This window comes from Eschscholzia californica, unplaced genomic scaffold (assembly GCF_041429995.1).
Source record: "Eschscholzia californica isolate CP2 unplaced genomic scaffold, dmEscCali1.0.p SCAF_1, whole genome shotgun sequence".
Lineage (NCBI taxonomy): Eukaryota > Viridiplantae > Streptophyta > Magnoliopsida > Ranunculales > Papaveraceae > Eschscholzia > Eschscholzia californica.
In genome coordinates, this window is record NW_028238198.1 from 80918838 (window position 1) to 80945511 (window position 26674).

The 26674-nt window shown below is 37.4% G+C and overlaps 3 protein-coding genes across 3 annotated transcripts; all 3 read right to left on the reverse strand.

The window, feature by feature from the left end:
- Positions 1-1367: 1367 nt before the first annotated feature.
- LBA1 (RNA helicase) lies at positions 1368-17440 on the reverse strand. Its single transcript, XM_086656290.1, has 30 exons — positions 17351-17440; positions 15513-16422; positions 13745-13996; positions 13491-13661; positions 13242-13292; positions 13001-13093; positions 12720-12815; positions 12147-12197; positions 11950-12068; positions 11223-11331; positions 10498-10620; positions 10333-10404; positions 9697-9768; positions 9526-9592; positions 8581-8723; positions 8427-8498; positions 8213-8341; positions 7195-7350; positions 6934-7047; positions 6722-6820; positions 6564-6641; positions 6061-6195; positions 4315-4389; positions 4078-4186; positions 3497-3861; positions 3358-3420; positions 3203-3274; positions 2567-2692; positions 2335-2454; positions 1368-2240 (listed from the first exon to the last, which is right to left on the reverse strand). Exons 2-30 carry the CDS (start codon positions 16047-16049, stop codon positions 2076-2078), a joined length of 3834 nt encoding a protein of 1277 aa, XP_086512416.1. The 5' UTR covers positions 16050-16422; positions 17351-17440; the 3' UTR covers positions 1368-2075.
- A 1571-nt stretch (positions 17441-19011) lies between these two features.
- Positions 19012-19723, reverse strand: LOC147569781 (putative invertase inhibitor). The gene has a single exon (XM_086656291.1). It carries the CDS (start codon positions 19638-19640, stop codon positions 19050-19052), a length of 591 nt encoding a protein of 196 aa, XP_086512417.1. The 5' UTR covers positions 19641-19723; the 3' UTR covers positions 19012-19049.
- Positions 19724-23631: 3908 nt separating this feature from the next.
- Positions 23632-25181, reverse strand: MTACP-1 (mitochondrial acyl carrier protein 1). Its single transcript, XM_086656292.1, has 2 exons — positions 24835-25181; positions 23632-24013 (listed from the first exon to the last, which is right to left on the reverse strand). The coding sequence occupies exons 1-2, from the start codon at positions 25036-25038 to the stop codon at positions 23837-23839; spliced, it is 381 nt and encodes a 126-aa protein (XP_086512418.1). The 5' UTR covers positions 25039-25181; the 3' UTR covers positions 23632-23836.
- Positions 25182-26674: the final 1493 nt, after the last annotated feature.

The window sequence follows — 26674 nt, forward strand, 5'->3', positions numbered from 1 at the left end:
CTTTTGGATAGATTGTACTTAAGGGAGATTTTAAAAGGCCTCCCCGTTTTTGTTAAAAGGCCTCCCCATGATTTCGTTGACTTAGTAAAAACCCTTTGACTTAGCTTGGTTAAAGGGCCCCCCTCTTTGAATGGGTGAAAAAAACCCCCTTTAAAGGTGTATTTCACCCACATTTTCTCTCCTCCATCTCATTTTCTCTCTCTGCCACATCATCATCTTCTCCGGCATGGTCGCCGGCCAACCAAACTTCCGGCCGGCGACCTTCAAATTTTTTTTTTTTTTTTTTTATTCTCTCTCTTCTCTCTCTCTCTCTCTTTCAAAACAAATTTTTTTTTTTTTTTTAAACTCTCTCTCTATAGATCTAGAGAGAGAGAGAGCAGATCCATTGAAGGTCTGCGAACAGACCTTCAATGGATCTGAACAGACCCTCAAAGGGTCTGTTTGCAGACCCATTAGAGGTCTGCGAACAGACCTTTTGAAGGTCTGTTCGCAGACCTCTAATGGGTCTGCGAACAGATCCATTTGGATCTGTTCGCTCTCTCTCTCTCTCTACTTCTGTAGAGAGAGAGAGAGAGTTTAAAAAAAAAAAAAAAAAAAAATTTGTTTTGAAAGAGAGAGAGAAGAGAGAGAATAAAAAAAAAAAAAAAAATTTGAAGGTCGCCGGCCGGAAGTTTGGCCGGCCGGCGACCATGCCGGAGAAGATGATGATGTGGCGTGGTCAACATCACCGGTCTTGGGTTAAGTTTGACCTAACGGCGTTAACTTTGCCGTTAGGTCAAATATTGACGAAGGAGGTGCTCTTTTGTAGGGGGGCCCTATAACCAAATGGGTTATAATGAGGGGCGCTTTTAGCGGGGAGGCCTTTTAACAAAAACGGGGGGGGGGGGGGGGGGGGGGCCTTTTAAAATTTCCCTTGTACTTAATTAGATCACATTAGCTGTGCTTAAAAACAATTAAAAACTGACATTTCATCTCTAAGTTGACTAGTTGAGGGTTATTAAATTAGATAGGCTGCAATTTGTAAAACGAAGTGCCAATTACGCAAACCACTTCATCAAAAAAGACGATAGCCAACTTTTATCTCCTCCTAATATGATAACTAAGCGGTCGTCGACTTGGATCGACTCCCTCCCTAGGTGATTAGGTTTTACCAAAGTTTCTCCTTTGTTGGCTTTCTCGTTTGTGGTTACAAAGTTCCAAGAACAGACCAGACTGTCAAAAGAAATTAAGTCCTATTTTCCTTCGTTCCTGCATGGTAAGAATGGACAAGGTGCAAATTCTTAAAACTCCAAATCACTTTCGCCCTTTATGATCCAGTAATATCAAAGAGAGCAGCGCAATATCACAACATTTGACACGCATAATCAAAAGTCTGAACCCCCAAACTTCTTATATTATAAGTTCTAACAGTAGCAAACCCATATAATAGACAATAGTCACACATATTATCAATCCACCAATAACTAATACCACGAGGAGATCCGAGTCCCTACTTTCATTAGAAGATTTTTTAATGAAAAGGGTAGGTTTCACCCTTCCCTTTTGGCATGGCTATACAGACAGAAAAACACCTGCAGTCGTAGCTATTCTCCTATAATGGATACATTTTGGGTCTCGATTCTGGCTATGGAGCTCACTCCGTCGTCGCACAGCTGACCCAACCATCTTCCTTCCATTGTTTTATGTCGTATATGGTAAAACGAACAGCAGACCCAGATCCTTTTATGTCATCATCATCATCATCCACCCATACGAAAGTATGCTCTCCCTCTTTCTTAAAACAATATAAAACTTCACATAATTTGAACCGGGGTTATCCATTTCTCAGCTCTAGCAGTGCTGTCCATGAAAGCACAGCATTAGCCGTCTTCCACCAAAACCCTTCCGAAACCCACAAAACCACTTCAATCCACTGGGTTTGGTTACCCAGAGAAGGTAGATATATTATTACTTCAATTACGGTGAGTCCCTTCTTCAACATTGGGAAGGCAGATAAAACCGGCACACATGTCAACACAAACCAACTTGCTGGATGCAAAGAGTATAACCCGTAAAAAGTCAGGCCCCACGGCGGCTCAGCCGCTGTAGTGGAGCTGCTGCTTGTAGTTTTGTGAGCCTTGAACCGGACCCTGGCCTTGGACCTGGCCCTGCTGGGGTTGTTGCTGCTGTGGAGGCTGAAGGCTTCCGGGCTGTGTGCTGTAATGGGCAAAGGGCTGAGGGTAGAGAGTATTCATCAGTCCCTGTGAAAAGGCAGGAAGGGCTCAAATTGTTTCCTTTGTTGCATCACTAGTGAAGGAAAAAGCTAAAAACCAGTGGACACTTTCAGAGTAAAACCTGTGATTGAAGTGGATTGTGGCTTGGCACACCGAATTGGGTCTGAGAAGATTCATCCTGTAAAGGGTCATTATATCCAACTTGAGTGAACAGCCCTTGTGATGCATGACCCATGTAGTCCTGTGAGAAGGAAAGAAGAGGTTTAAACTCAAGTGAGAGGGAAGTATCACAACTCGAACAATCATTATGTTAAATAAGATAATTGGTCAGCAATTTCTGGCAATAAGCAAACCTGAGATATGAATTCATTTCCAGACCCTAGGTGTGAATACCCGGGCTGGGTATTCTGGTTTAGAAAGCTCCCAGGAAAACCACTTTGTGTTCCTGGTGTAACATAGTCATATCCCGTCTGGGAAGCCTACAAAAACAAATCCATAACCTCAGTATTTATTGCTAGAATGCTAGCTACATATTAATAGTATCAAAATGGATATATGTTTCTTCAGTTTGACCCAAGTTACGAGACAGTTGGACACCAACGAACCATAGCTTCAGACACTATTATATCATATATTATAATGAAAGAAAAGCAGTGACAATCAAAAATAAGAAATGCTCTTGGGTACTAGATGCACCCTCCAAAAACTATAATCCTGGAACAAATGTTAGTGAGCATCCACAAGCTACAATCCTTGTGACTTCTACCTCACACCTTTGTCTCTCTACCTACAAACCTAAACTATAGCAGAAGTCAATTCACATCTACAAAATCATGAAAATGGTTGCTCACCATTAAGTGTTAGTTGACTTCAGTAAACCGTCATTTTGCAACAGGCAATGCCACAGGTTTTATAAAAAAGTGAAATTCAATTACAATACTACGGACCCTTAAGAATAAATCCTTAAATAAGATGAAATTGACCTCTACCTGTGTGGAAAAATCAGCAACATTATAAGCAACGTGAGAACCCTGGCTTTTGAAGTCATCCCCCAAGAAATCCTGATTAACTAACAAAGTCAGTCAAAGCAAGAATCACGAAACCATGAACAAATAATAGTAATAGTTATTATCCAAGGGAATACCTGAGACATGCCCCCAATAGAAAATCCTTCACGGAATGTCTGACTTAGTCCTTGGACAGGCATCTACAAAATAACAAGAACAGTTCAGGCCACAGACATGGACACTAACTACTACTTTATAATTAAGATAAAGTATGACCTGAGTCAGAAGTCCAGTTTGAGATAACGGAGCGCCAACAGATGACTGACTATTTGGATTATCATAGTTGAAATTAGACCCATGGCTGCCTATAGGTTGCTGAGAACCATGTTGCTGTGAAAGATGGCCGCCAATAGGACCTCCAGCATTACCACGTCCAGCCCCAAAGCCCCTCATCCCTGGTTGAGGGACCTGAGGAACAGCTCCAACTGGCCCATGAACAGCAGCACGAGCAGGGATTGCGTATGGTTGTGAGTGAGGACCACCATGAAAAGCAGGAATTGGAATGCGCGGCATGGGGAACCCTGCTGGATGCGCAGCAGGCTTATGTGTACCACTTGGTGCTCCAAATGGAATATAAGAACCTGGGAGGTAACAAAAGCGCTCATCAATTCAAGTACCGAGCGCTATGAAGCTCTAAAGACACTCTGCTGTTAGGTTGATAAAGCAGTCCCAACTCAGTTTTTTTCATAGATAAGATAACTACTGGACAAATTCAGGTCGCGACTAATGTGAGTTAGCTGAATTTCAAGGTCGGAGTTAAATACAATCCACTGAATATCACTGTAAAATAAGGTTACCTTTAGCACGATTGCCCCTTCTATCAGCATTTGGGCTTAATGCACCAAAGTTATCATTAGGTACCATTCCAGGTGCAGTACCAAAGAAAAGTCGACGATCATTGTATACCTGTGCCAGTTTGTAACAGCTTTAGAATAACATTGTGGATATAGCCACAATCAATGTCAACACTAACAGACTTAACTATACCAGCAGAGGTACATCAAACAAAGGAAAATAATTCGATAGGTGCATACCTTTTTTGGTTTCTGAAATTGAACCATACTCTGCTTCAAATTATTCAAGGGGCCCTCAACCAAGCACTCATGTTCCTATAAAAACATATTTACTGAATGGTCAAAATTTGAACAAAAAGAAGCACGTGAGGAAGTCAAGAAGTAATTAATAACATTAAAAACAACAGACGCAATATCAAGGGCAAAAGAATAGGTACGCGTGCAAAGAATGAAGACATAACCAGTGACAATGATTGGATAACTGTCGAAGGATAAAATAAACCTCCGCAAGATATAAGAAAAAAACAGTTAGAAGCGTGTATATGTGTCGAAGTAGATACCAACACAAGGGATTAAAGCCCACATCATTTCGATAAACCATCAAAAACTGTAGAATCACACTGATGTGGACCGTGCGCACTATAATTGTATACACAATCACAAAATGGGCATTTGTCAAAGTTCAAAATTAATTAAAGAGATGCTAAAGCATAACTACCGCTTCTAAAAGCCAACTTCAAACAGGAATCCAGTAAACTAAGTCTAAGGTGCTGTTTGTTTTTTATTTGTGGCTGAATCTGAATTGGCTGAACTGAAACGGCTGAATCTGAAACGGCTGAATTATTGTACAAAGTTAATGTTTGTTTTTTATATCTGAATTAATGAATCTGAATAAACTTTTGACCAATATACCCTCATAAACCAAACATGCCCTCATTTTTTTTGCTGAACAAAAGGGCAGAGAAACCCTAGGGTTTGTTATCTTTCTCATCTCAGCCTCTCCACTACTCCCTCTCTCTCTCTCTCCGACGGAAAAGTTATCGTCGTCATCTCTCGCCAACATCTCTCTCTAACTTCACTCGCCGGCTCTCTCTCTCTCTAACCTACTCTAGCCGGCTCTCTCTCTCTTTCTTACCTGCTCTCGCATGATCTCTCTCTTTTTCATTCTCTTTGTTTAAGTGAAGATCTGGAATCTAAACCCTCGCCAGATCCGGCGAGGGTTAACATATCTCCGGCAAAAGACCACAATGGTGTCGGGGTCAGTGTTGTCGTTGGTGGTGGTCTGCGTGGTTTGTCAAACTTCTGGGCGGTGGTGGTGATGGGCTCTGTAGTGGTGGTGGTGGTGATGGGATCTGTGGTGGTGGTGGTGGTGATGGTCTCTGTGGTGGTGGTGGTGGTGGTGGTGGTGGGCTCTGTGGTGGTGGTGGTGTTGGGCTCTGTGGTGGCGGCGGTGATGTGCTTGGTGTCGATTATGTGCTCTGGTGGTGGGTTTGCCGTGGTTTGGCGGTAGTTATGCCGAGGTGGTGGTTTGGCTGTGGTTTGGTTTGTCGGTGGTTTGGTTTGCTGGTGGTGGTTGCGGACAAATTTTTTTAAAATGTAGGGGCAGAAACGACATTTCACATATTTCAGAAATTAAACCAGTGTTTCAGACTTGTTTTAAAGTCTGAAATATTTGGGGGGTTTTTCAGCCAATTCAGATCTTAGACCAAATTCAGCCAAATTTTCAAATTTTCTGAAATTCAAAAACAAACATCTGAAATCTAAGTTGGAACCCAATTCAGATTTCAGATCCGAAAAAATAAAAAAAACAAACAGCACCTAAGTAAAATATGAGCAAAAACTAAGACAATCTTTACGAAAAAAAAAAATAGAAACATGGGCAAATTCAACATCAAGAGAACCAAAATCTTTTTGCTACTGCTTGTGATCTATCAAAAGGTAACAAGCTAGCATCTAGATGACAAAATATAGAGTGAAATGTGATACCTTATAATGAGTCAACAAGCCGTTCCAAAGAGGCTGTTTACTTAACACTTTGGGGTTCCCCAACACAACGATACCATAACGAGCTCGAGTCAAAGCAACATTAAGTCTTCGTGGATCATTAAGGAATCCAATTCCCTGAACATTACAGCCAGAAGATAAAACCAGTTTATAACATTGGAAAGATAGATGACAAGAACAAAAATATGACAAACAGGACACAGGTGGATCCAAGTAAATAGAACTAACAACCTCCAAGTAATTAGTAAAATGACTGAGCAGTAAACAGAAATGTAATGAACCTAGACCAAATATATCAACTGCCTGGGGAATTTCACGTAAAACAGGAAAACAAATAGCCAAAGAAAAGAGAAGATCTTATAGCACAACGGAAATAACCCAGACTCTTGAGGGTCTCCAGCACATTAGATAACCTTTACACCAACAATCTAAAAATAAAGTATATATTTCTGACGAAAGAACTAGCCATCTGTAAGAAAGCTCACCTGATGCTCGTTGCTCCTCACACATGACAATATAATGAAATCCTTTTCCCTTCCCTGGAACGAATCAACACTAGCAACCTATACAGCAGAACACAAATGTTACAGGAACAACCACCTAAAAGTTATTAAGTACATTAAACATCTGCAAAGAAGGTAACCTCAATTTCCTTATAGAGCTGTTGTCTAAGAGCACCATTTCTTGACATGTAATTCACAATATATGCTCGCTGGCCTTCATATGGTGTTATAACTCCAATCTATGAAGTTGAGTTGACAGATAAATGATGTGAGAAATGTTAAGACAAAGAAGATTAATTTTGATTAATGGACAAAAGTACAACGAAGCATTAAACAAGAATAGATATAATACCTGGCTAGGAACTACACCACTTCTCAGGAAAGTAGTAACAATTTTTTCAACATTGGCCGCTTCAGTTCGATTTAGATATGAAGTTCCACTCGCGCTTATTTCTTCTTGCCCCATCTATGGAGAAGATTTACGTAAATTCGTTACATTATTATAAAATATAATGCACTTGTAGAAACATAGATTCAATACAGATTTCCGAAACAGGCACTTAGTCAATATATCATTTTTGACAAAACAACAGAAGTAGCATATCTAAAATACCTGCACATAAAAGAACATTGGACGATTCGGCACAGGCCAAGGGAAGTCAATCCCAGTTGATTGCCTTTCATTTATAGTCACTCCATTTTGAAGTGTACCTTCGTAGAAGCTATTAGAAGGGAACTCTGATAATGATGGGTGCATTCTGTATTGAACCTGAAATTGAGAGCTTGAGTTAAACAATGACACAATGCAAGCACATAACACCTACAGCTCTTGGAAAAGCCAACCCAGAGAATATAAAAGGCAGACTGAAGGTATGTCAGTATGTATAACTAGTTAAGCACCAAGGATAAGAAATACTTTGAGACTTTGTCTGTGAAGTATAAAGTAGCAGTTAGTAAAGATTATAACTTCAATGCCATATGGACACCGAACGGGCAGTAATACTGTAAACTTCATCTCATTGAAGTTTTCTGTTTATATTATTTCTACCCTTTAGAGCTGGCCTTGGAACACAAATCGGGCTCAAACCACCGCACTGCTTCGTAAGATTCTGTTTATACTATAAACTTCATCTCATTGAAGTTTTCCTGAAATCTCGGACATATCTATTCTCAAACCACCAATATCGACAATGAGTCCATGACCAAGCAAATCAGTTGGCATTATAAAACGACCGCACTGCTTCGTAAGATTCTGATACCTACTTGCTACTAGATTAAATAAAAATTATAGCTTCTCACGAGGGGTACGAAAAAAAACTAAATATACAACTCAGGAGACGCAGTTAATACAGACTATAGACCCAATAATATAGGTTCATCATGCTTTCTACGTGCATTATAAGGGTAATAATATTCAAATAGCAAAAAATGGCATTCAAAGATTGGCACCAGAGGCAACATCGATCATCAGTTGGGGTCTATTCATTACCTAAATTTCCAAGACATACTTAAATCAATCATTAAAGGAAAACCTAATTGACATGCTAATTTGGAATTTAATGAAATATATTTACATGCTACATTCTCAATCAACTAAGGTATTACGAAACGCATAACAAGATGATCATTACCTGCAGTCTGAATGGTTTCACACCAAGGAGCACAAGGCGCTCAAAGAGAGACTGAGCTAGGCCTGCACGAGCTGCCTTCTTGCACATAATAACTGGACCAAGCTGACAATGATCTCCAACAAGAACAACCTAGTCCAAGAAATTCTGTCAATAACTCTTGTACGGATACAAGAGAAGAAGCAACAGAAGTCAGTAACTTGTGGATATTATGTACCTGTTTGACTCCAAGAACCAAGGGAATAAGACATTCTGGTTCGGTTGCTTGAGTTGACTCATCAATAAGAACCTATAAGACCAAAAAGAAGGCATTAATAAAAATATAAATATCCAGAACTATTCATGCATTCAAGTATGAGTTTATCATCAACCTGGCGGAATCTGAAGTTTGCCAATCTAGGATCTCCAGCACCAACACATGTACAGCAGATAACATCAGCACTCTGAGATATTTCTCTCTCAGTTGCCCGTTTTAGAGCCTTGTACTTCTTCTCGTCGCTGCTTGACAGTTCTCCTGGAAAAAGGTCAAGCAGAAAAATAGTACTTGATTAACAGAAGTTCAAGTCAATGAAAATGACAATGCGAGTATATTCTGTTACTTCCATAAAAAATCACTTTTTCTGCATCAATACAACTCTGCCAATTCTACAATCTAGGAATTAGTGAATTACTAGAATTAGAGTAAGAGACGAAGAACTTTTTATTAAAAATAGAAGCTACGTTTACGACAGTGTTTCAGGTGTCCTGAGCCGCACATGGCAAAACTTTAATTTCAGGAGTCGACCCTATGCAGAGGTTTTAAAAGAGCTCATTTGATCAGTTTTCCCCTAAACTAATTTTCTTTATTACATTGATGTGTTACGCGTCATATTTCACGAGTGCTCGACATCATAGGGAAACTTTGTAGCATAAACAAGCCTAGAAATATGGTATCTTAATAATGCCCGAATTGGACCTAGGCGCGCGAAGACTAAGCATAACTGCACCCCCAGGGCATGCTCTCTGTCAAACGCGCCTGAGGCTAGACATCAACAAACAGTCCCACCAATCAACATGTCTTAGCCTTCTATATATTAAAAGAAAATATCGTAACAATGGTTTTTTTATTAATACTAATGATTTTTTTATCAGTAATATTTGAACTGTGGTCAACTTCTACCCAATAGAGAGATACATATTTTGCCACCCCACTGAAGTGTGCTTCACATTTTGTGACAATTATAACATTAAGGTATAACAGATATATTAGAGATATAATGATAAATAATTGACTAAACCACCATTTCACATTGTGAATAACCAAACATAAAATGCACCTTGTTCATCTTTCAGCTGCTGAAGCTTATGTAGTTCACTCTTCTCAGACGTATCAAGATGTCTGACCTGCCACAAAGTAATCACACTAAAGATAAATACTCCATTTCTTATACAAAACAGAAAATCAGGCATCAAAATAGGAACTTTTGAAGATGTTGTCAAATGCATACTTGATAATGTAGCGTGAGATGTTCAACAGGTGAGCTCACAGCCTCCCTCGATTTGGCACAGAGCCTGACAACCTGGAGATGTACAGACACCTCAGAACATTCAAACAAAAATTCAAACCGCACACAAATATATAAAAGAGGATAAGGTAATACTCCCTATAAACATGCAAGTGTTCAAATAAGAATCAAAACTGACAGCAACCGAAATGTAAGAACGAAACCTATTGATTACCAGTCCCAAGATGTATTTGTTTCAACATAGATTATCAAAGACCCATTTGGCACCATTTTTAGAAACTTGAGTAAAAAAAAGGAACAGGGGGGAAGTTTGAGAGAGAGAGAGAGAGAGAGAGAGAGCCCTCTTCTTGAACTTTGATTACTCAAAGTATCTGAAAATTCTAATTCAGATGCAAATTCTTACACAAAGGCTTGAAATACCACAAAAGATAGGCCCGTCATAAATCTCGACACATTGAAGGGGATGAATGCTACTCTAATTGGCTTACAAACCATATACGTCACTAGTGGTCCCTCATACATGGAAAATTCTTTCTACGCCATGTGAATATGCTATAGTAACCTATCACTATTACACGCAGATAAGAAAAATTCCCTCACACAAAAGTATTAATTTACCTTTAACCCAGTGGAACTTATCTTCTCAGCCAGTTGGTCAACAGCCACATTACTTGGAGCACAAACCAAGACCTAAATGTAAAGATGCATTATTAACTAGTAAAAATCGATGTAATTACACAATAAGTGTGGGAGGGGAATAGAAGTGACAAATATTAAATCTACCTGTCCTTGGCCTTGTTTTGCCATATGGTATACAATGGCAGCAGAAGTAACTGTTTTCCCAGTGCCAGGAGGACCTTGGATTAAACTTATCGGCTTTTGAAGAACAGTTTTTACCGCGAAAACCTGTTAGTATTTAAAAAAAGAAAGAGTAAAGAACCCTTGTGCTGATGTTTGAACAATTACAATAAAACTTAACCAGAAATTAGAGATCATGAATCATGTCGAATGTGCGATAATAATCAGTATCTGAGCATCATCAAGAGTTGGTACCAGAAAGGATCTAGACCATAACAGGATTTGAATGAATGTTTCAAATAAGTTTCAAAAAAAATGAATATGTTTCAAAACAACCTAAGAGCAACAAATTAAGACGTAATTACGTAAGAAATCGAACAAAGAAGTCAAAACTCGAGAAACCTAAAAACAACCACGCACATCAGCACATGTATACAGAATGAAATTTATATTATGGACTTCTGATTGAAGTAACAACGCCTAAGATATCAGACCATGTGATTCAGAAAACAAATGCTTCAACACAATTTACAATAGCGGGTAAAACAGAAAATCTGGTGATCTCCATCGTTCCAAACTAAAATGAACGGTTCTTGGTCAAAATGAACGTGAAATGCAAGGGATATTGTTTTTAATTTACATAAAATACAATCATCTTGATCCAAATAACTTGTGATTGGTTATAGTACTTAATCATTCAAACATCTTACTTGAGACGCATTGAGTTCTGGAAGGCCTGGTGCACCAAATCGGCGAGGTAAAGTATTACGAACCACCTGAACCTCAACTTCATGGCCCAACAAGTGGTGGTATATATACCTGCATCATAAGTAAAATTTCAGTATGATTTATCATCACTCATTAGTGAACATGTTATCCAAACAATAGAAGTTATAAGGTTTTCATAGTTTTCAATTCCGGGCAACAATTTCCAAGATATTAAAGAACACTAATACCAAGAAGTGGTTCTTCTACTGCCATGCTTTCAGAATCACTTCACCGTGCTGCACTTCCTAGAAATTTTTCCACCAAATTTATGATCCATACCTAGATTTGAGTTATCTCAATAGCATGTCGGAGCTTTTTTACTAACACCAATCGATCTTCATAAAAGTCCAACTCGATATTTCTTATAGAGATTTGGGGGAAGTGACTAAATTTGTCTATCAAGCCATCAGCCAAATAATGGATTTATAACATATTTACATGCAAATAGGGAGAGAATCATCCACTTGGTATGTACTCTTTTATCCTTTTTTATCATCAACTTATATTTGACATCTCTTCCTAAAATACAAGCTTATAGAGAACTTACACTTTCATTGACATCCCACCACCAATTGATCTTAATAAATTAATGCATACTTCTTTGACTACAATATACAAAAAGCATCAAACAACATTCAAATAAGAGCATTGCATTGAGAAGTGGCATACCCACTGACACTAGTCTCATCCACTGCAAATGTTTTCATTGCTCCCTGCATACGATCAAAACTGGTACTCTTCCAAACAAAATCAACACTGAAGCCATGGTTCACATCAACAGGTACACCCTGCAAACAAATAAAAGTACTTGAACTAGTATGTTCAACTAGTGAAACTAAGGCACAGAAAATCTTAACTAAGCCAACCTGACTTGCACGGAGCTCAAGTGCAACTTCCTCCTGAGCAGTTAATTTGATCTGTAGCACAAAAAGAAACAAAGATAGTTACATATATAGATAAATATAACTCACAGGAAGTACCTCGCCATCAATAATGGGTTTCTCTTTACAACTGATCATACTTGACAACAATAAGATTAAACCGACAAAACAAATGGAAGTACGAGTCATACACTGAGAACCCCGCCTTGAACGCACTCACCTATCAAATGCTCAAATTTTTTTTACTTTTGGGACCCTACCTTTCAAATTTATAGCCTTCCTAGTCGCATTTGATGTCTGGTCACATATATAATTTATCTTTTGATTCAATTTTGAAAACTAGTCAATGTTCATACATAATGTATATCAAATAGGCATATTCTATAACATGGCCAACGGTATATAGTTATATAATATACCCCACTACCCCTCACTCCCAATTTCAGACTCCGCCATCACGCCTTCCACTCATAACAACATAGATGAGCAGTGAAGTAACATATAACAAAACAAACCAACACGAGAACATCTCACAAAACCCAACTTCGTCACACTTACCACATGCCCCACCGACTGCCATGCAGGATGAGCAGAATCCCCTGAATACCGAAGCCGCAACTCATCACCAGGCACAAGCCTTAATTCATTATCCTCCTATATCATCAATAAATACATACTAGTTTTAGTGGAAAACAAGAATGGACAACCAGCATAAACAACACAAACTGGTAATGGACTCAATTTACTGAAAGAGTAACAATACAACTAAACAAAAAATGGAGTTAAGTCTAACAAAGGAAACTCAAGGTCACTCAGAAATATTCATCCAGACACCACACCTTCGGAAATACAAAGTAAGCAATTCTTTTCTTGTTAAGACCAATATCCCATCGAATTGTAAGATTGTCTTTGCTTTGTGATTCTTTCATCATCTACAACAAAAGTGAGAACGTAAGATATTGCCACACAGAGAAATCCCCACCATCTGAAGATTAACAATAAGATCTGACAGACACATATCTCGAAATTAATTTTAATTCATTAAAGATGAAAGTGTATAGATAGACCACAGACACATACCTTATCGTAATCTGCTTCAAGCTTGACCAGTGGAGCAAATACATTTTGATACTGCAAATAGATGCAAAATCATCCAAAATATTTGTTAGAAGACACATTAATGTAACAAAACTTCTACAGCATAGGTTGGCAAGCAAAGTCGTCTCAATTATCCAATTAAACGAAGTCTTAAATTACACATAAGGACGTTTTTTTTTAAGAAGTATGTTTAACTTTTTGATTAAATTACTTCCTAAAGATATCACGCACCTGATATGCATCTTCATACTTCGAAACTACAGGCTGAGGTTCATCATCTACTCCAGGTTTTTCAAGATCTTCAAAGGAGGCATCAGGATTTGTCTTCCAAAGCTCTTCCACCTTATTTATTTGTTGAGCACTAATTTGACGTGCTCTCAACTGCTCTTGTTCAGATGGAACCTGCATGTGGTATTGGACAAGACAATAAGAGAAGATATCATGCACACTATTTTAGAATAAAGAAGAGTGAGATGAAACCTAACCTTCACAAGCCACTGCAGAAAGCACCTATCATCAATAAGTGGACACCACTGACTCAGATCCCAATTCATGTCCTTCAGTGCACTGACGTTCAAACAAGGTTCTCTACAAAGGAGAACAACTACGCTTTCTGCCTTGGCAGAAATAAACCCAAGGAGAAAGACATTTCGGCAACCACAGTTATAGCATTCTAGAATTGTCTCCCCCAAAGGACTATCCTTATGCAGACACACTTCCTTATGCTTTGCACGAACCTAGAAAAGAAACATCAAATGATATGTGGATTCAGAGGCGGGGCAGTTAAGACTTTAACGTAAGCATCAAATTAAACTCATACTGGATTACTGGCAAAGCTATTTCAGAGTGCTCATGCACCAAACTGGTCAAAACTTCTTTTGAATTTCCCATACCAGCGGAAATATGCCACGCATTAAGAAATGGTTTCACTATTAACATTCATTAACTGTCAACAAAAATTAAATAGACTAGATCTGTCCCAGAAGTATTTTTGACAGGTAATATTTAGTTGTCTGCTTGCTTCATTTCACTCTTTATGATTGATTGTAGCCATTCTATTCAATGAACTACAAGCTTATGCTTACAAAAACAAGATAAAATATTTTACATTCAAATCAGATAGAGGGAGACAGAAGTTGCATAAAACATAGAATAGCCTCGGACTGAACTCAATGTTGCAAGGTTAGAAGACCACAGACCTAAGACCCCCCCTCAATTACTATAGCAACCAAGTATAGACAAAACAAGATCTTTAGATGTTCCCAGGGCAGGTGATAAATATTCACAATAGCATAACACCCTTCAAGGGCACAGTATTACCAGATACAAATGATCCTATATACACATATATGTAGAATGGGGATACAAAAGTCAGGACATGCAACAGCCCTAGAGGAAAAACAAAGTAAGTCGACTTCGATACGAAATTATATAATCTAGAAGAACCTACATCTTCCCAGTTTGGTTTCTAAACAAGTCTTCAGGAAATGCTATAAGGGAAGGTGGTCCAGTTTGCTCTGCTTCTGTTCACCAAGGTGAAACACAGATAGATAAATGTGCCCTCATGGAGAGCATGAAAGGCACACAACTGTGAAATAACAAAAGTATCTCTTAAGGTGCGGCAGAGAGCCATAATAATGTTTCACTCCACACTTTCTGCAGGTTTATTTATGTTGGCCCATTAGACCATTAGTAATGCCAAAATGGTAAAGATAACAAACAATCTAACTGATATTATTTGCCAAATCAATCCAATATCATAAAAGGGTTTTCGCCTCTCTTTTTATGTAAGTCAGACGGGTTATGGTAATGATCAATGACACTGCTGCTACATCATGTTGCTTAATTTAGACCCATCATGGCCTCCAAAGATCTGTTTTCAGGATTTACATCACAAATCAATATTCAGGTCCGCTGCATTTATGAGTAACTCTAGATTGCTAGTGACAGACAGGGTGGAGCACGAAACTAACAAGAACCAGTCCCCGCCTCTTGTGACTTGAAATTGAGCTTCTATTCCTTTCGACCTTTTTTAGTAAATGATCAATATTTCTATTTTATTTTTGCTTCAGCATTAGTCGTTCATTATAAATACACTATAAGAGCAGATTTAGCTTGTCCTAACCATTTCACCCTTCGTTTGAACCCAATTGTATTTTTACTTCTTAACTTCAAACGTTTTAGTATGTTTCTACAAATCTAAGAACAATCTCATCTAAAAACAGTTAAATCGGGGTTAGGGTTTCAACGTACCAAATGATTGACGATGTGAGAACCAGAAGTATTTCCCCGGGAGTTGCAAAACCACTTCCGGCAAGATGGAACATTACATCTAACGACGCAAGCTGGATTCTGAACACCACAGTACTTACAAGCATGTTCTGTAAAATCACCCTTCCCGTACTCAAAGTTCTCATCTTCACCTGTTTCCTCAAAATTAAGACCAGACATTCCTGTTGCTAGGGCATCAACCACAGCCTGATTATTATTATTGCTACTGCTACTGCTGCTACTACCACCTCTAACCTTTGAAGAACTTCCTAGAGCAGGAGAAGGAGGATTATTTATCTCATTTTGAAGATCAGAACTTCGTTCAGCCGGATCCGTAATGGAAGCATCGGGCGGCGGTGGAGACCAAACAGATGACCTAATTGGTTGCGAAAGTTCACCAAATTCATAATCGTACTCATCGCCTTGCGTGTTAAATTCAAGAAAAGTATAAGCATCGGTTCCAGTATCTGGTTGAGAAGCCGTTTCATACAGATTGTTCACGACTGTCTGACCGGCCATGATGAAATCCCAAACCCTAGTTCCTTACACGATAAAACTAGGGTTTTCGTTGAGACGGTGTGTTAGGGTTGCGATTTTGGGTGAGAGAGATGGAGAGACGAAAGAGAAATTGGGGGAGAAAATTGAGAGAGCGAGAGAAAGAGAGGGCGCAGGATTAAAAAAAATAAATAAAACAAGGGTTTTAAAGAGCGGGGACTCAAAGTTGCATTCTGACGTCACAAATCGTCCAACGAGTAAACTCTATTTTTTTTTTTGATGAAAGATAGTAAACTCTAGTTATATTATGCAAGGAGATAACTTGCAGCGACTGCCAGTCGATTCCAAATTTCGAATTATACAATGAAATAACTTGGGGAAGAAAAGTGAATTTTGACTAATAAGAGTATTCTTTTTTTTTTTTTTTTGAGTAAAGTCCCATCATAAATTAACATTAACCAGTTTAATACAAAAGTGAAATAAAGCTGGTAAAATTAAAAGTTAACTACAGGACAAGACTGACTAAGTCAGTATTAGATGTGGGTGGCGAGATCATGCGCAAGTTGATTTGCTGATCTCGAGATGTGGGTTATAGTAACCCCCAGTGCTCCCATCCGAACACGTGCCTCCTCGATGATTCTCAGCAAACGCCATGGGCAATGGTCCAGATCTTGTGATAGAAATCCAACGGCTAAGGCCGAGTCGCTTTCTATTATAAATCCCACTAAACCCAGTTGTTGCCCTAGCTCTAACCCTAAAACCACCGCTTGTATCTCGCTGTGGAGAGCTGAGACGGGAGGAAAAACCTTCGATGATGATTGAAGAATCTCTCCAGTAGATGTTCTAGCTATCGCAGCCGACGAACCCCTTTCGTTTGTAAAACCCCCATCTACATTAATCTTTATTTGTCCGGCCAGAGGAGGTGTCCAAGGTTCGTGATGAAGCTGAGAGGTTGAGACAGTCGCTTCTGTGAGAAAAAGGTGAGAGTGATACCTGATTTCGCTTGAGATGGAGCTTATGATCCTATGCAAGTTTGGTTCAATACCATTGAAGTGAAGCTTATTTCTTGCCTTCCACCAAAACCAAATAAGATAAGTGTAATAAATCCAGATTTTATGTTTAGTTATTCCTTGATTGAGAATGTTTTTAAGAGTCTCAATAGGGTTATCTGTTATATGACTCTTAATATCTTGATCTAGAAGATCAATGAGGCCAGTGAATCTAGGGCACGAACCAAATAGATGGTTAATGGTTTCTATATTGTTGTGACATAACATGCAAGTAGGATTAATGTTGTTAATTCTTTGACATATATTATTTAGGACTAATAAGAGTATTCGAGTTCGATTCGAAATATACAAGGAAATAACTTGAAGCGTAGATCATAACCAACCGCTTGTATAAAGAGTTTGAAACTGAGATTTTTTTTTTTTTAAATAAAAGTTTTCTATAGATCGGGTCTTGAAAGTACAAGTCTTCTTCCACAAAATTGAATGTGGATAGATACAGAAATTTAGATAAGTAAATCTCTAGAAAAATACGGTAATTTTTAATAATTAGACAAAAATACGGTAAATCAACATTGGCTTGGCTTCTCTTCTCCTTTCCTTTCTTTTGTATAGGTCCATTAACAGATTTTGTACTCCTACAAATATTTGGTGTTTGGTTGCTTGCTGGTGGAATACTAATTACGTTAATAAATACTCGTGTTCAAAAGAGGTAGAAGAGATTGTAGAGAGAGCGGATGGAGCGAGACAAATAACAAACGAGATGGTAAGGCCAATTACCTTCCTTTTAAGAAAAATGAATTACCCTTATTATTTTATATCACTCCCACATAATCTTCTTAACAATCAAAAATTCCTTTTTGTTCATCAAAGGCGACCTTATATCTGTGAGGTATATGAATTATTTGATAGCAATCCGCTTTTCTCCATTAATGTACGTAAATATTTTAAATTGTCGTGAGGAATTGATAATGTGTCAAACTTGTGCTACTCATAAACCCTGTCCGGTGCAATAAGATTTACTTTCTTTTTATGAAAGATGATATGTTTGTAAGACTAAAGAATCAGCTTTGTTTGACAATAAAGACTAAAATTATCTTTGTTCAGAAGAGAAGTATGTTTACTATAAAAATCTTTATATTTAGCAAAATAATCCCCAATGAATCAAAAGTTCCCAAGTTTGTTTGGAAACATAGTGTAGGGTGGAAGGAATAATTTATTTTGACCCCTTAAAGATGACAAACTCACTAAAGTGGTCCCCTAAAGATGACCAACTTTCAGTATAATCTCTTATTGAGTTTTCTATGTTAGTCAATTTCAATCAACTCTAACTGTTGACTATTTTTTTCTCGCTATTTACCCCTCATTTCAAATGGAGTTATTTTCCTTTTAGCCCCTTACTTTGTGACTGGCTTCCTCCCATTCATTTTAACGTGAATCAGTCGAATAACACTAGCATTAGCTTGCCAAGATTTCCAAAGTTTTCCAAGTAAAGGGTGGAGGGCATGCCTTAATTTTATAGAGGATGACCATTGGAGGGGAGTGTGGAGGACAATCTTTGAATAATATTCTAACAACTAGAAGGGAAGAATTGATATGAACAATTGATCTTTTTATGCATATGACGCCTTTCAGATATAGAGGAGGTATTTATATCCAAGATGAAGCATGTGACTCGCACACCCTTCATATAACGGTCATTTACGAAAAATCGACCTTTGAAAATTAACGGCTGAACGATAATCACTTAGGCGTATAGCCCTAAAGTAGCTAAATGAGTTGAGGTCAATCACTAAATCACCCAAAATAAGTAACTCATTGAAGCTCCATTAAAATATAAAAGATGAATTATTCTGAACCATTATCCATTATAGCACAACAATGCTGGAATGATTATGTTCTAAAATCCCAGCCATGTCAAAAAATAGAAAATAATATACATATATATATATATATAAGTTCACAATTAAAGAACAACAAATTATAAATAACTAAAATAATCAAGGAATCAAACTGTTTATCTTTTTCTAATCAATAATGATTCATGATGAATAAGCATATTAGTAATAGAAAGAGAAATAGCACTTAATTGAAAAAAATCATTGTCTTCTTTCTCTAATGGAGAAACCAATTGATCTTCATCTTCTTTAAACCCATCTTCACAAGTTGTTGAAGCATCCATGGCTGAACTCATCTTTATATTTGCAGAAAAATAATCATTACCTTCAAAAGCTTTAATGGCATCTTTTATATCAGAACTTGAATCTTTATATAGCTCTAAACAATCTTTCATATACTTTGTGGTTCTTGGGTCACCAAATCCTTTTCTTCTATCATCTAAAAGACTTCGAATAAGTGAAGTAATATAAGTTGCATTACTTGAACATAACTCCATTGATATTATACCAAGTTCTTGAAGATTTGATGATTTGCTTTTTGGGTTTGCTTGTAAAGATGATATACAGAAGTTGTAATTGAGTTTTGGATCGTTGTCAGCGGCTTTCTTACATGTTTCGTCTGTGATATCGACACCATTAACACATTGAAGAACAAGAAGAAGAAGTAAAGAAGATAAGAAGGGGTTGATAATCATTCTTTTTTCTAACATGGGTTTTCTGAGGAGAAGGATGATTATTAGTTAAGGAATTGTATTATAACTTATAAGTTAAAGTTTGAAAAACTGGATTTGTTTTATAAGGTATGTAATACAGATAGATAAACACTAGCTTGAAGGAATGGTTATAAAATTATGGAGTTCCAATAGTATTTCATTTATTTGGTTTGGATTTCATTTACATATAGTAAGTAAGACAACAATTCCAACAGGAGAGAGAAAGAGTCGAGCAGAGATATTTTGTTCTGGGCGCCGCTACCTATTAATTAGGATAAAATAACATCTTTTCATGATCTTCAAATTTTACTGGCGTAGGGAGTGATTCCTACGCCGGATTTTCCACTTTGTTTGTATAAATCTTTTAGATTTAATATTATCCATGTTGGAGTAGAACAAAGAGACATGGACAAAGATGACGGTTTGGATAATGGTTTCTTCATCATCAATCTCCATATCACTAAAAGGGTTCTTCTCGGATTAAAGATGATGGATCCGTCATAACAATTTCTTGATCACCAACTTCTTGATCACCATGGTGGTTGAGTGTCTACTTGGTTAAATCTTCTTCATTAGTACAATTATGTTCACGACTTTTATGGTCTCTTACGTGATCTTTATGATCTTTAATTTGTGACCTTTATGGTTTTTTTATTTTATTTTTGCAATCTTGTACTTATTTCCCTTCAAATTGTCTTTATTGTTGTGAGTTTCATGTTGTTATTTACTTTAGTAAATCCACGTAGTACTTGTTGGATCGTATTCCTTCTTTAAATGAAATTCTAATTTATCTCAAAAAAAAAAAAAAAGAGGTGGGGACTCTGGAGAATAAATAAAAATCTCTAGGGAATAAAGACTTAGTCAATTATGATTGACTTAGGGGTCATATTTATTTTTGATCCAAAAATTAACTAACTTGTCTCTTGCTCCCTAATCTTCATCTTCCTCAAATCTCATCCCACCATAGATTCCGACCACCACCTTCATCTCTCACCTTCTTTCTCTTTCTCTCTCCCGTCTTCTTCTCCTTCCTCCCATTTTCCTTTATTTCTCTCTCTAAAGCAAATAAGCATAAGCTATCAAGTCCTTTTATTCATCACCACAAGAAGCAAGTTCAACAAGATAAAAAGTAGAAACCCTAGTTGACCAAATCACAAAGGCTCATGTTATCACAAAAATACTAATCCAACCTTGTGGTATAAACAATCATAATGCTGATAAAATCACCACTGGTAACATACAATAACCTAATAGACTAACACATCTATAAAGATCTAAATTCCCATTCTTACCAGCTAACATATTAAAAACAACGTAAAAAACAGAGAACCTAATACCCTACCTAATAAAATCCCAAAATGTAGTTTACCAGCTGGTAATTGAAACAACCCAAATTCCATTATGAATAAAAATTGACCGGATAAATCTGAATCTTCATAAATATTTAAGTTTACTCTAAATGGGTTCGGATCTACTGCCCTGTGGTAGCAATGACGAAGGGGAAACCCCTTCATCTCCCATTAGTGGAAGAGATGAAGGGGTTTCCCCTCTATCATCTTCTTCAACTCAGATATGAGTTGAAGGAATAGGTTTAGAGAGAGAAAGAAAGGAAAAATGTGAGGAAGGAGAAGAAGACGGGAGAGAGAAAGAGAAAGAAGGTGAGATATAAAGGTGGTGGTCGGAATCTATGGTGGGGTGAGATTTGAGGAAGATGAAGATTAGGAAGCAAGAGACACGTTAGTTAATTTTTGGGTTAAAATAAATATGACCCTTAAGTCAATCACGGTTGACTAAGTCTTTATTCCTTAAGAGATTTTTCTTTATTTCCCAAAGCCACGGCAAAAAAAAAAGCTTCAACAAAAAAAAACAATTTTTGAGGAGGGCAAGTTGTGGGTGTTTGTTTAGTCTAAACATTTTGAAATCTTTGACTCTTGCCATAGATAAGATAACTCAAAATCAAACTTAGTCAACATTCATATCAGTTAGACGGGCATGCCAGATATGGGCAAACATTTTGAAATCTGACTCGAGTCGCCTTAAATCAAATTTCAAATTGTAACAATATAAGCAAACACCACCTTGGTCTAAACCGCTAAGCTCAATCACTAATTATGTCTAGAATAAACTAAAATTCGATTTAAAAATTGATCGGTCAAGCTATTACGTTTGAGCAACTAGTTAATATTTCATTGATGTTGTTGTTTATAAAAACATTATACATATCCGCTGAAAATTTACGACAGATTAATCAAGATCAAAATGTGAAATTTAGCTTTTTCTTTTGTTGAAAGTTAAATTTAACTTAGAGGGTGTTTGATTTTTGCACTTATTAAGTGATTTTCACTTAATAAGTGCGGGCCGACAATTTTGGGTTGTTTGATTTTTTTTCACTTAATAAGTGAATATCACTTGTAAGTGGGGTCAAAGTAAGATAAAAAAAAGTAAGCTCCAATTTGAAGCTTATTTTTTTGCACTTACTTTTTAAGTGCTAAAAAAGACATTTTTATCCTTCTCCGAATATAAAAATTACCAATATAATTATAACTAAAAAGAAAATCTTAAACAATTGATAAGTAAAAAGCTTTTTCTTACTTTAGCGATGACTATTTCCCTTCTTCACTCATCATTCACCTAAGTTTTTCTCCTAAATTTTTTTCACATCTCTTCCTTCATTAATCACGGAATCATCAAACTCCATGACGTAGGTTCTTTCTCGTTCATAATTTTTAATTATTTGAGGTTAATATTTTCAACACAAAGTATTCATAAATCGTAATTTTCTTGTATCCAAACTCGCGAGCATAATGAATTAGTATGAAGTGTTAATATACTTTAAGGTCAAAATAGACAATTTCGCATTTTTATGAAATTTATAATTAATATGAAAACAAAAATCAAACACTTAGAAGTGATAGAAAACAAAGCCATAGCACTTACAAATGATATCACTTATTAAGTGATTATCACTAGTAAGTGCTAGCACTTATAAGTGCTAAAAAATCAAACACCCTCTTAGACTTGGATTAAGTATGATCTAGTTGACACCAATGTTCTTGTGATTTGTTTTTTCTTGCAACAAAGACAACCACGCCCTATTGCCCGGTTGTAATTTTCGTACCAAAAATAGAATAAATTGTCTTCACTTTTAAGGAAGATTCATATATCTTGTGATATATTATTCAACAGTGGGTAGTGGGTAGAATGTGAGCAGGTCGCTTACAGTGCCAGAGTACATGTGCTTGACAGGGACCTCACCAGCAATTTACTACAAGAAATAAGCTTTAACAATTTTTCAAACAAAAGACTAATATTCAGACTTGGGTAATTTTTGTTTCTTTTTGCTATGTCAATTCTGAAACCTGACACGAGATCTAAAGGTGTACGAGTCCGTTCTGGAGTGGTATTGGTGGGGATGTGTTGATCAGAGTGTTGGGTAGCGACCACAGAACCCTTCATCTGCGACCCCTTCATGTGCTCAGAAAGGGTAAAACCGTGTTGCAAAGGGGCGTGGCTAACGGGCATGAGGAAGGGGTTAACAAAAAGAGAAGAATTGTGATGATGGCAATTGGATAGAGAAGATCAAGATGGCAAATGACAAGATAGTCTAGGGTAACATCATGGTGGTTAATGTTAAAGAAAAGGACGAAGATAGCGGTGGAAGATGGCAAAGGAGAAGATGAAGTCACGAAGATGATGGTCTGCTGTAGTGGTCAAATATTTTGCTTTTGGTTCCTCAATTAGGTTTTCCTATCTTAATACAAATTTTATCGCTCATGTAAGGAATCGTACCATCAATATATGGGAGGCCATAATCAAAATCATCCGACCAAAAAATATTACTTGGCCAAGTTTTGAGGCGCCCAGTAGAATTAGTAAGCACATAAATCTATTATATCGAGCGATTTTAAGTAGAATTTACAGTTTTTATGAGCTTTGAACTTCCCTTCGTTACCTTTTCATTTACTTGAATCTCACCTCAGCAAAAGAGTAAGAGAAAAGAGCTGCAAATTCACAAATTCCAACAAGTTGTGTAAAAGCTGTTCTTACAGAACAGATTAAGATTATTTGCCTAGCACAGAAATCTAGTTTGAACAACTAACAAACAAGTTAAAAAAGTAAACGACGGCTCACCCAGAGGAGACGATAGATCATAAAACAAGACTGAAATTCAATGAGAGAAGCACGAACTCAAACTAACCAGCCATTGGATGGTTAGCAATGTACTCGACTGCAAGTTTACAAGAGTCGATCTTGTCAGCCTCATTATCTGGAATTTCCAGCTTGAACTCCTCTTCCAAAGCCATCACAATCTCGACTGTGTCCAAGCTATCCAAACCTAAATCTTTCTGGAAATGGACGTCAGGGGTAACCTGCAGAAGGTTGCAAAAGATACTATTGATAAAAAATCCGAAGCTATTTCATTCCGCATGCATTAAGAAGTACATATCATATGTTTTCTATGTTTCTACCATCTACCAAGGAACCATAACTTTGGGAAGCCCAAATATTTGCAGGCTAGGGGATCAAGAGACTAGCTTGTACAAGCCTAAAACCACGAGAGCTTTTTGGGGTGGGGGTGGGAGCGGTGGAATCAAGAATACTGAATTGCTCAAACCCCAAGAACTAGTATATCAACCCTAATTTTGAAGTTTCTAATGTGATCTACATATCTTTCGCTTCGGTTTTTATATCGTTTGCGTCATGCTTAAAAAGTTACACCTTAGCAAACCTCGTTTCATCATTTACGATTTCATCTTTATATGTGTAAAAGACATCTATTTAAGCTCAATCATCATATCGGGTATGATAACTCTATGAACATGTTGTTTGTGAATTCTACATCAAATACTAATAACTTTTGGTCAGAAGAACTAACCTAATTAACATCACTAAATGCAATTATTCAACCATCTAACTATTTCTTTTCATCATCACTCTTTGTCCCCATTACTCATCTTAGTCTGGCGTCTAAATGCGAAACTTCGCAATCTCAACAAGAGCGAAACTGGATAATGTAATAATCAATTGATAAAAACCGAATATACCCTAGAAAAAACATCCCTTGTGTTTCAGCTGTTAAACAACAAACATCAAAAACTAGGGTTTTCATTGGAATTTAAGTGATAATGAAAATCGTGAAGAAACAATATTTTGGGGTTCACAATTAGGGGATTGAGTAAAGAAAACTGACCTTGGAAGGATCGACCTTGGGGAAGCTCTTAACCACGGAAAGAACTCTCTCGATCACCTCTTCTTTGTCGAGATGATCGTCTCCGTGAGAAGACATTGATCTAATCGAATTGAAGAGGTTCCATGGTTGTAACACTCTTCCATTTAGGGTTAGGGTTTGAACTGGTACTCTAATGTGACCAAGGATCGCAGCTCTCAAAGCCATTGTCAAATGTCAATCGCTCTCTCTCTCTCTCTCTCTCTCTCGATCGAAAGTGAATAGTGAAGAGGAAGGGCAGTTGCGATGCAAATTTAATCACTAGTTTCAGTTGGGTGCTTATATGGGCGGACACCTAACCTTTTCAACTCAAGGCCCAGAATTCTGTCTACCCCTATTTTTTCATCCATTTCATCTATAACCGGGTCGGGTACTCATTGACTTTTGCCTCTTTTATTGGGAAATTTATAGGGAATTAGGATATATCATGTGCAGTTGTATTAATTAAATGTGACGATTACGTAAACACTAGTAGTATTACTGGTGAAGAAGAGAGAGAGGGAGCCGGGCGGAACGATTTCCTCCCTGGTGGCGCCGACGAAATTGGTAAAACCGCTCCCTTCTCTTTCAATATCTCTAGATAATATAGATCTCTATTCTTTTTCTTCTTCCTCTTAATCTCTCTCTATCTCTTCACTGGTACACTTGATCTTAGATCTCATTTCTTCCCTTTCTCACAATCACACTCAAATCCTTATTCTTCTCTCTGCCACAACAACTTCAACAAAAACAATGGATCTTAGTTGAAGGTTCATAGTTCCAACGTGGGTTGATCTACTAAAGTTTTGTTTATGGTTTCCAGGAAGGATATAAAACTATGAGAAATCATAATCCGGATCTGAAGAATCTATCCGAATCAATCTACAATGGAGGGTGTGGAGTAAGTTTATAAAAACATTCTAATCACGATTGTGATTCGTGAAGAGGAAAATATGAACTTTGATAATGGTTTGTATTTGATTAACAATGAAGATATGGGTTGAAAGAACAAGGAATCGCGTTTATCAATAACAAAGAAGGAATTGACTCGTTGAGACTTGCTGAGTTAATTATGTCTCCCGGTGTTGACGGCTGTTGTTTTCTATGGTGACAGCGGTTTTCCGGTGATGACGACGGTTTTCCGGCGACAATGGCGGTTTTCCAGCGAAAACGAGGGGGATGTATTTAGTATTTTCTTACCAACGAAGGAATCGTGTTCATCAATAACAAAGAAGAAATTGACTCGTTGAGACTTGCTGAGTTAATTATGTCTCCCGGTGTTGACGGTGGTTTTTTTCTATGGTGACGGCGGTTTTCCGGTGATGACGACGGTTTTCCGGCGACAATGGCGGTTTTCCAGCTAAAAAGAGGGGGATGTATTTAGTATTTTCTTAATTTATTTTTCTGTTATTTTGGTGACCTTTAGGGTCTTTTCATCCGTGATCTATAAGATCCTTTCATTTTTGACCTTTAGGGTCATTTTCTTGAGTCGTGTCTAGTCCAATTTCTTTCTCATCATGAGGCACTTTGCATTTAAAGGTATGCAACTCTCATGATGTTTGAAGAGAGAAATAATTATGATCATCCATGTAACAATTGTGATTCAATCACGTACGAATGAATATGGTTCGCTTGGTTTCAAAAAAATAAATAAATGTGACGAAATTCTAACACAATGCTTCTACAGTTGTCCACCACCCTTTGGTGTAACGGTTGGACACCCCTCTTAAGACCATGAGGTCGTGGGACCGAGTTTCGGTGGAAGCAACTGCCATCAAGATTTATCTTATGTAATTTAGGCTATATATAATGTAATAATTTGTCG

What these genes read in the sequence shown, in the direction of transcription:
- LBA1 (XM_086656290.1), bottom strand. Translation starts at nt 16,049, where the DNA reads ATGGCCGGTCAGACAGTCGTGAACAATCTGTATGAAACGGCTTCTCAA. An exon ending in CTTACTTTGTATTTCCGAAG is followed by an intron (nt 12,816 to 13,000) that starts GTGTGGTGTCTG and finishes TTGATGATATAG; the next exon opens with GAGGATAATGAATTAAGGCT. An exon ending in GATGAGACTAGTGTCAGTGG is followed by an intron (nt 11,332 to 11,949) that starts GTATGCCACTTC and finishes CTTATGATGCAG; the next exon opens with GTATATATACCACCACTTGT.
- MTACP-1 (XM_086656292.1), bottom strand. Translation starts at nt 25,038, where the DNA reads ATGGCTTTGAGAGCTGCGATCCTTGGTCACATTAGAGTACCAGTTCAA. An exon ending in CCAAGGTCGATCCTTCCAAG is followed by an intron (nt 24,014 to 24,834) that starts GTCAGTTTTCTT and finishes AACCTTCTGCAG; the next exon opens with GTTACCCCTGACGTCCATTT.
- LOC147569781 (XM_086656291.1), bottom strand. Translation starts at nt 19,640, where the DNA reads ATGTTAGAAAAAAGAATGATTATCAACCCCTTCTTATCTTCTTTACTT.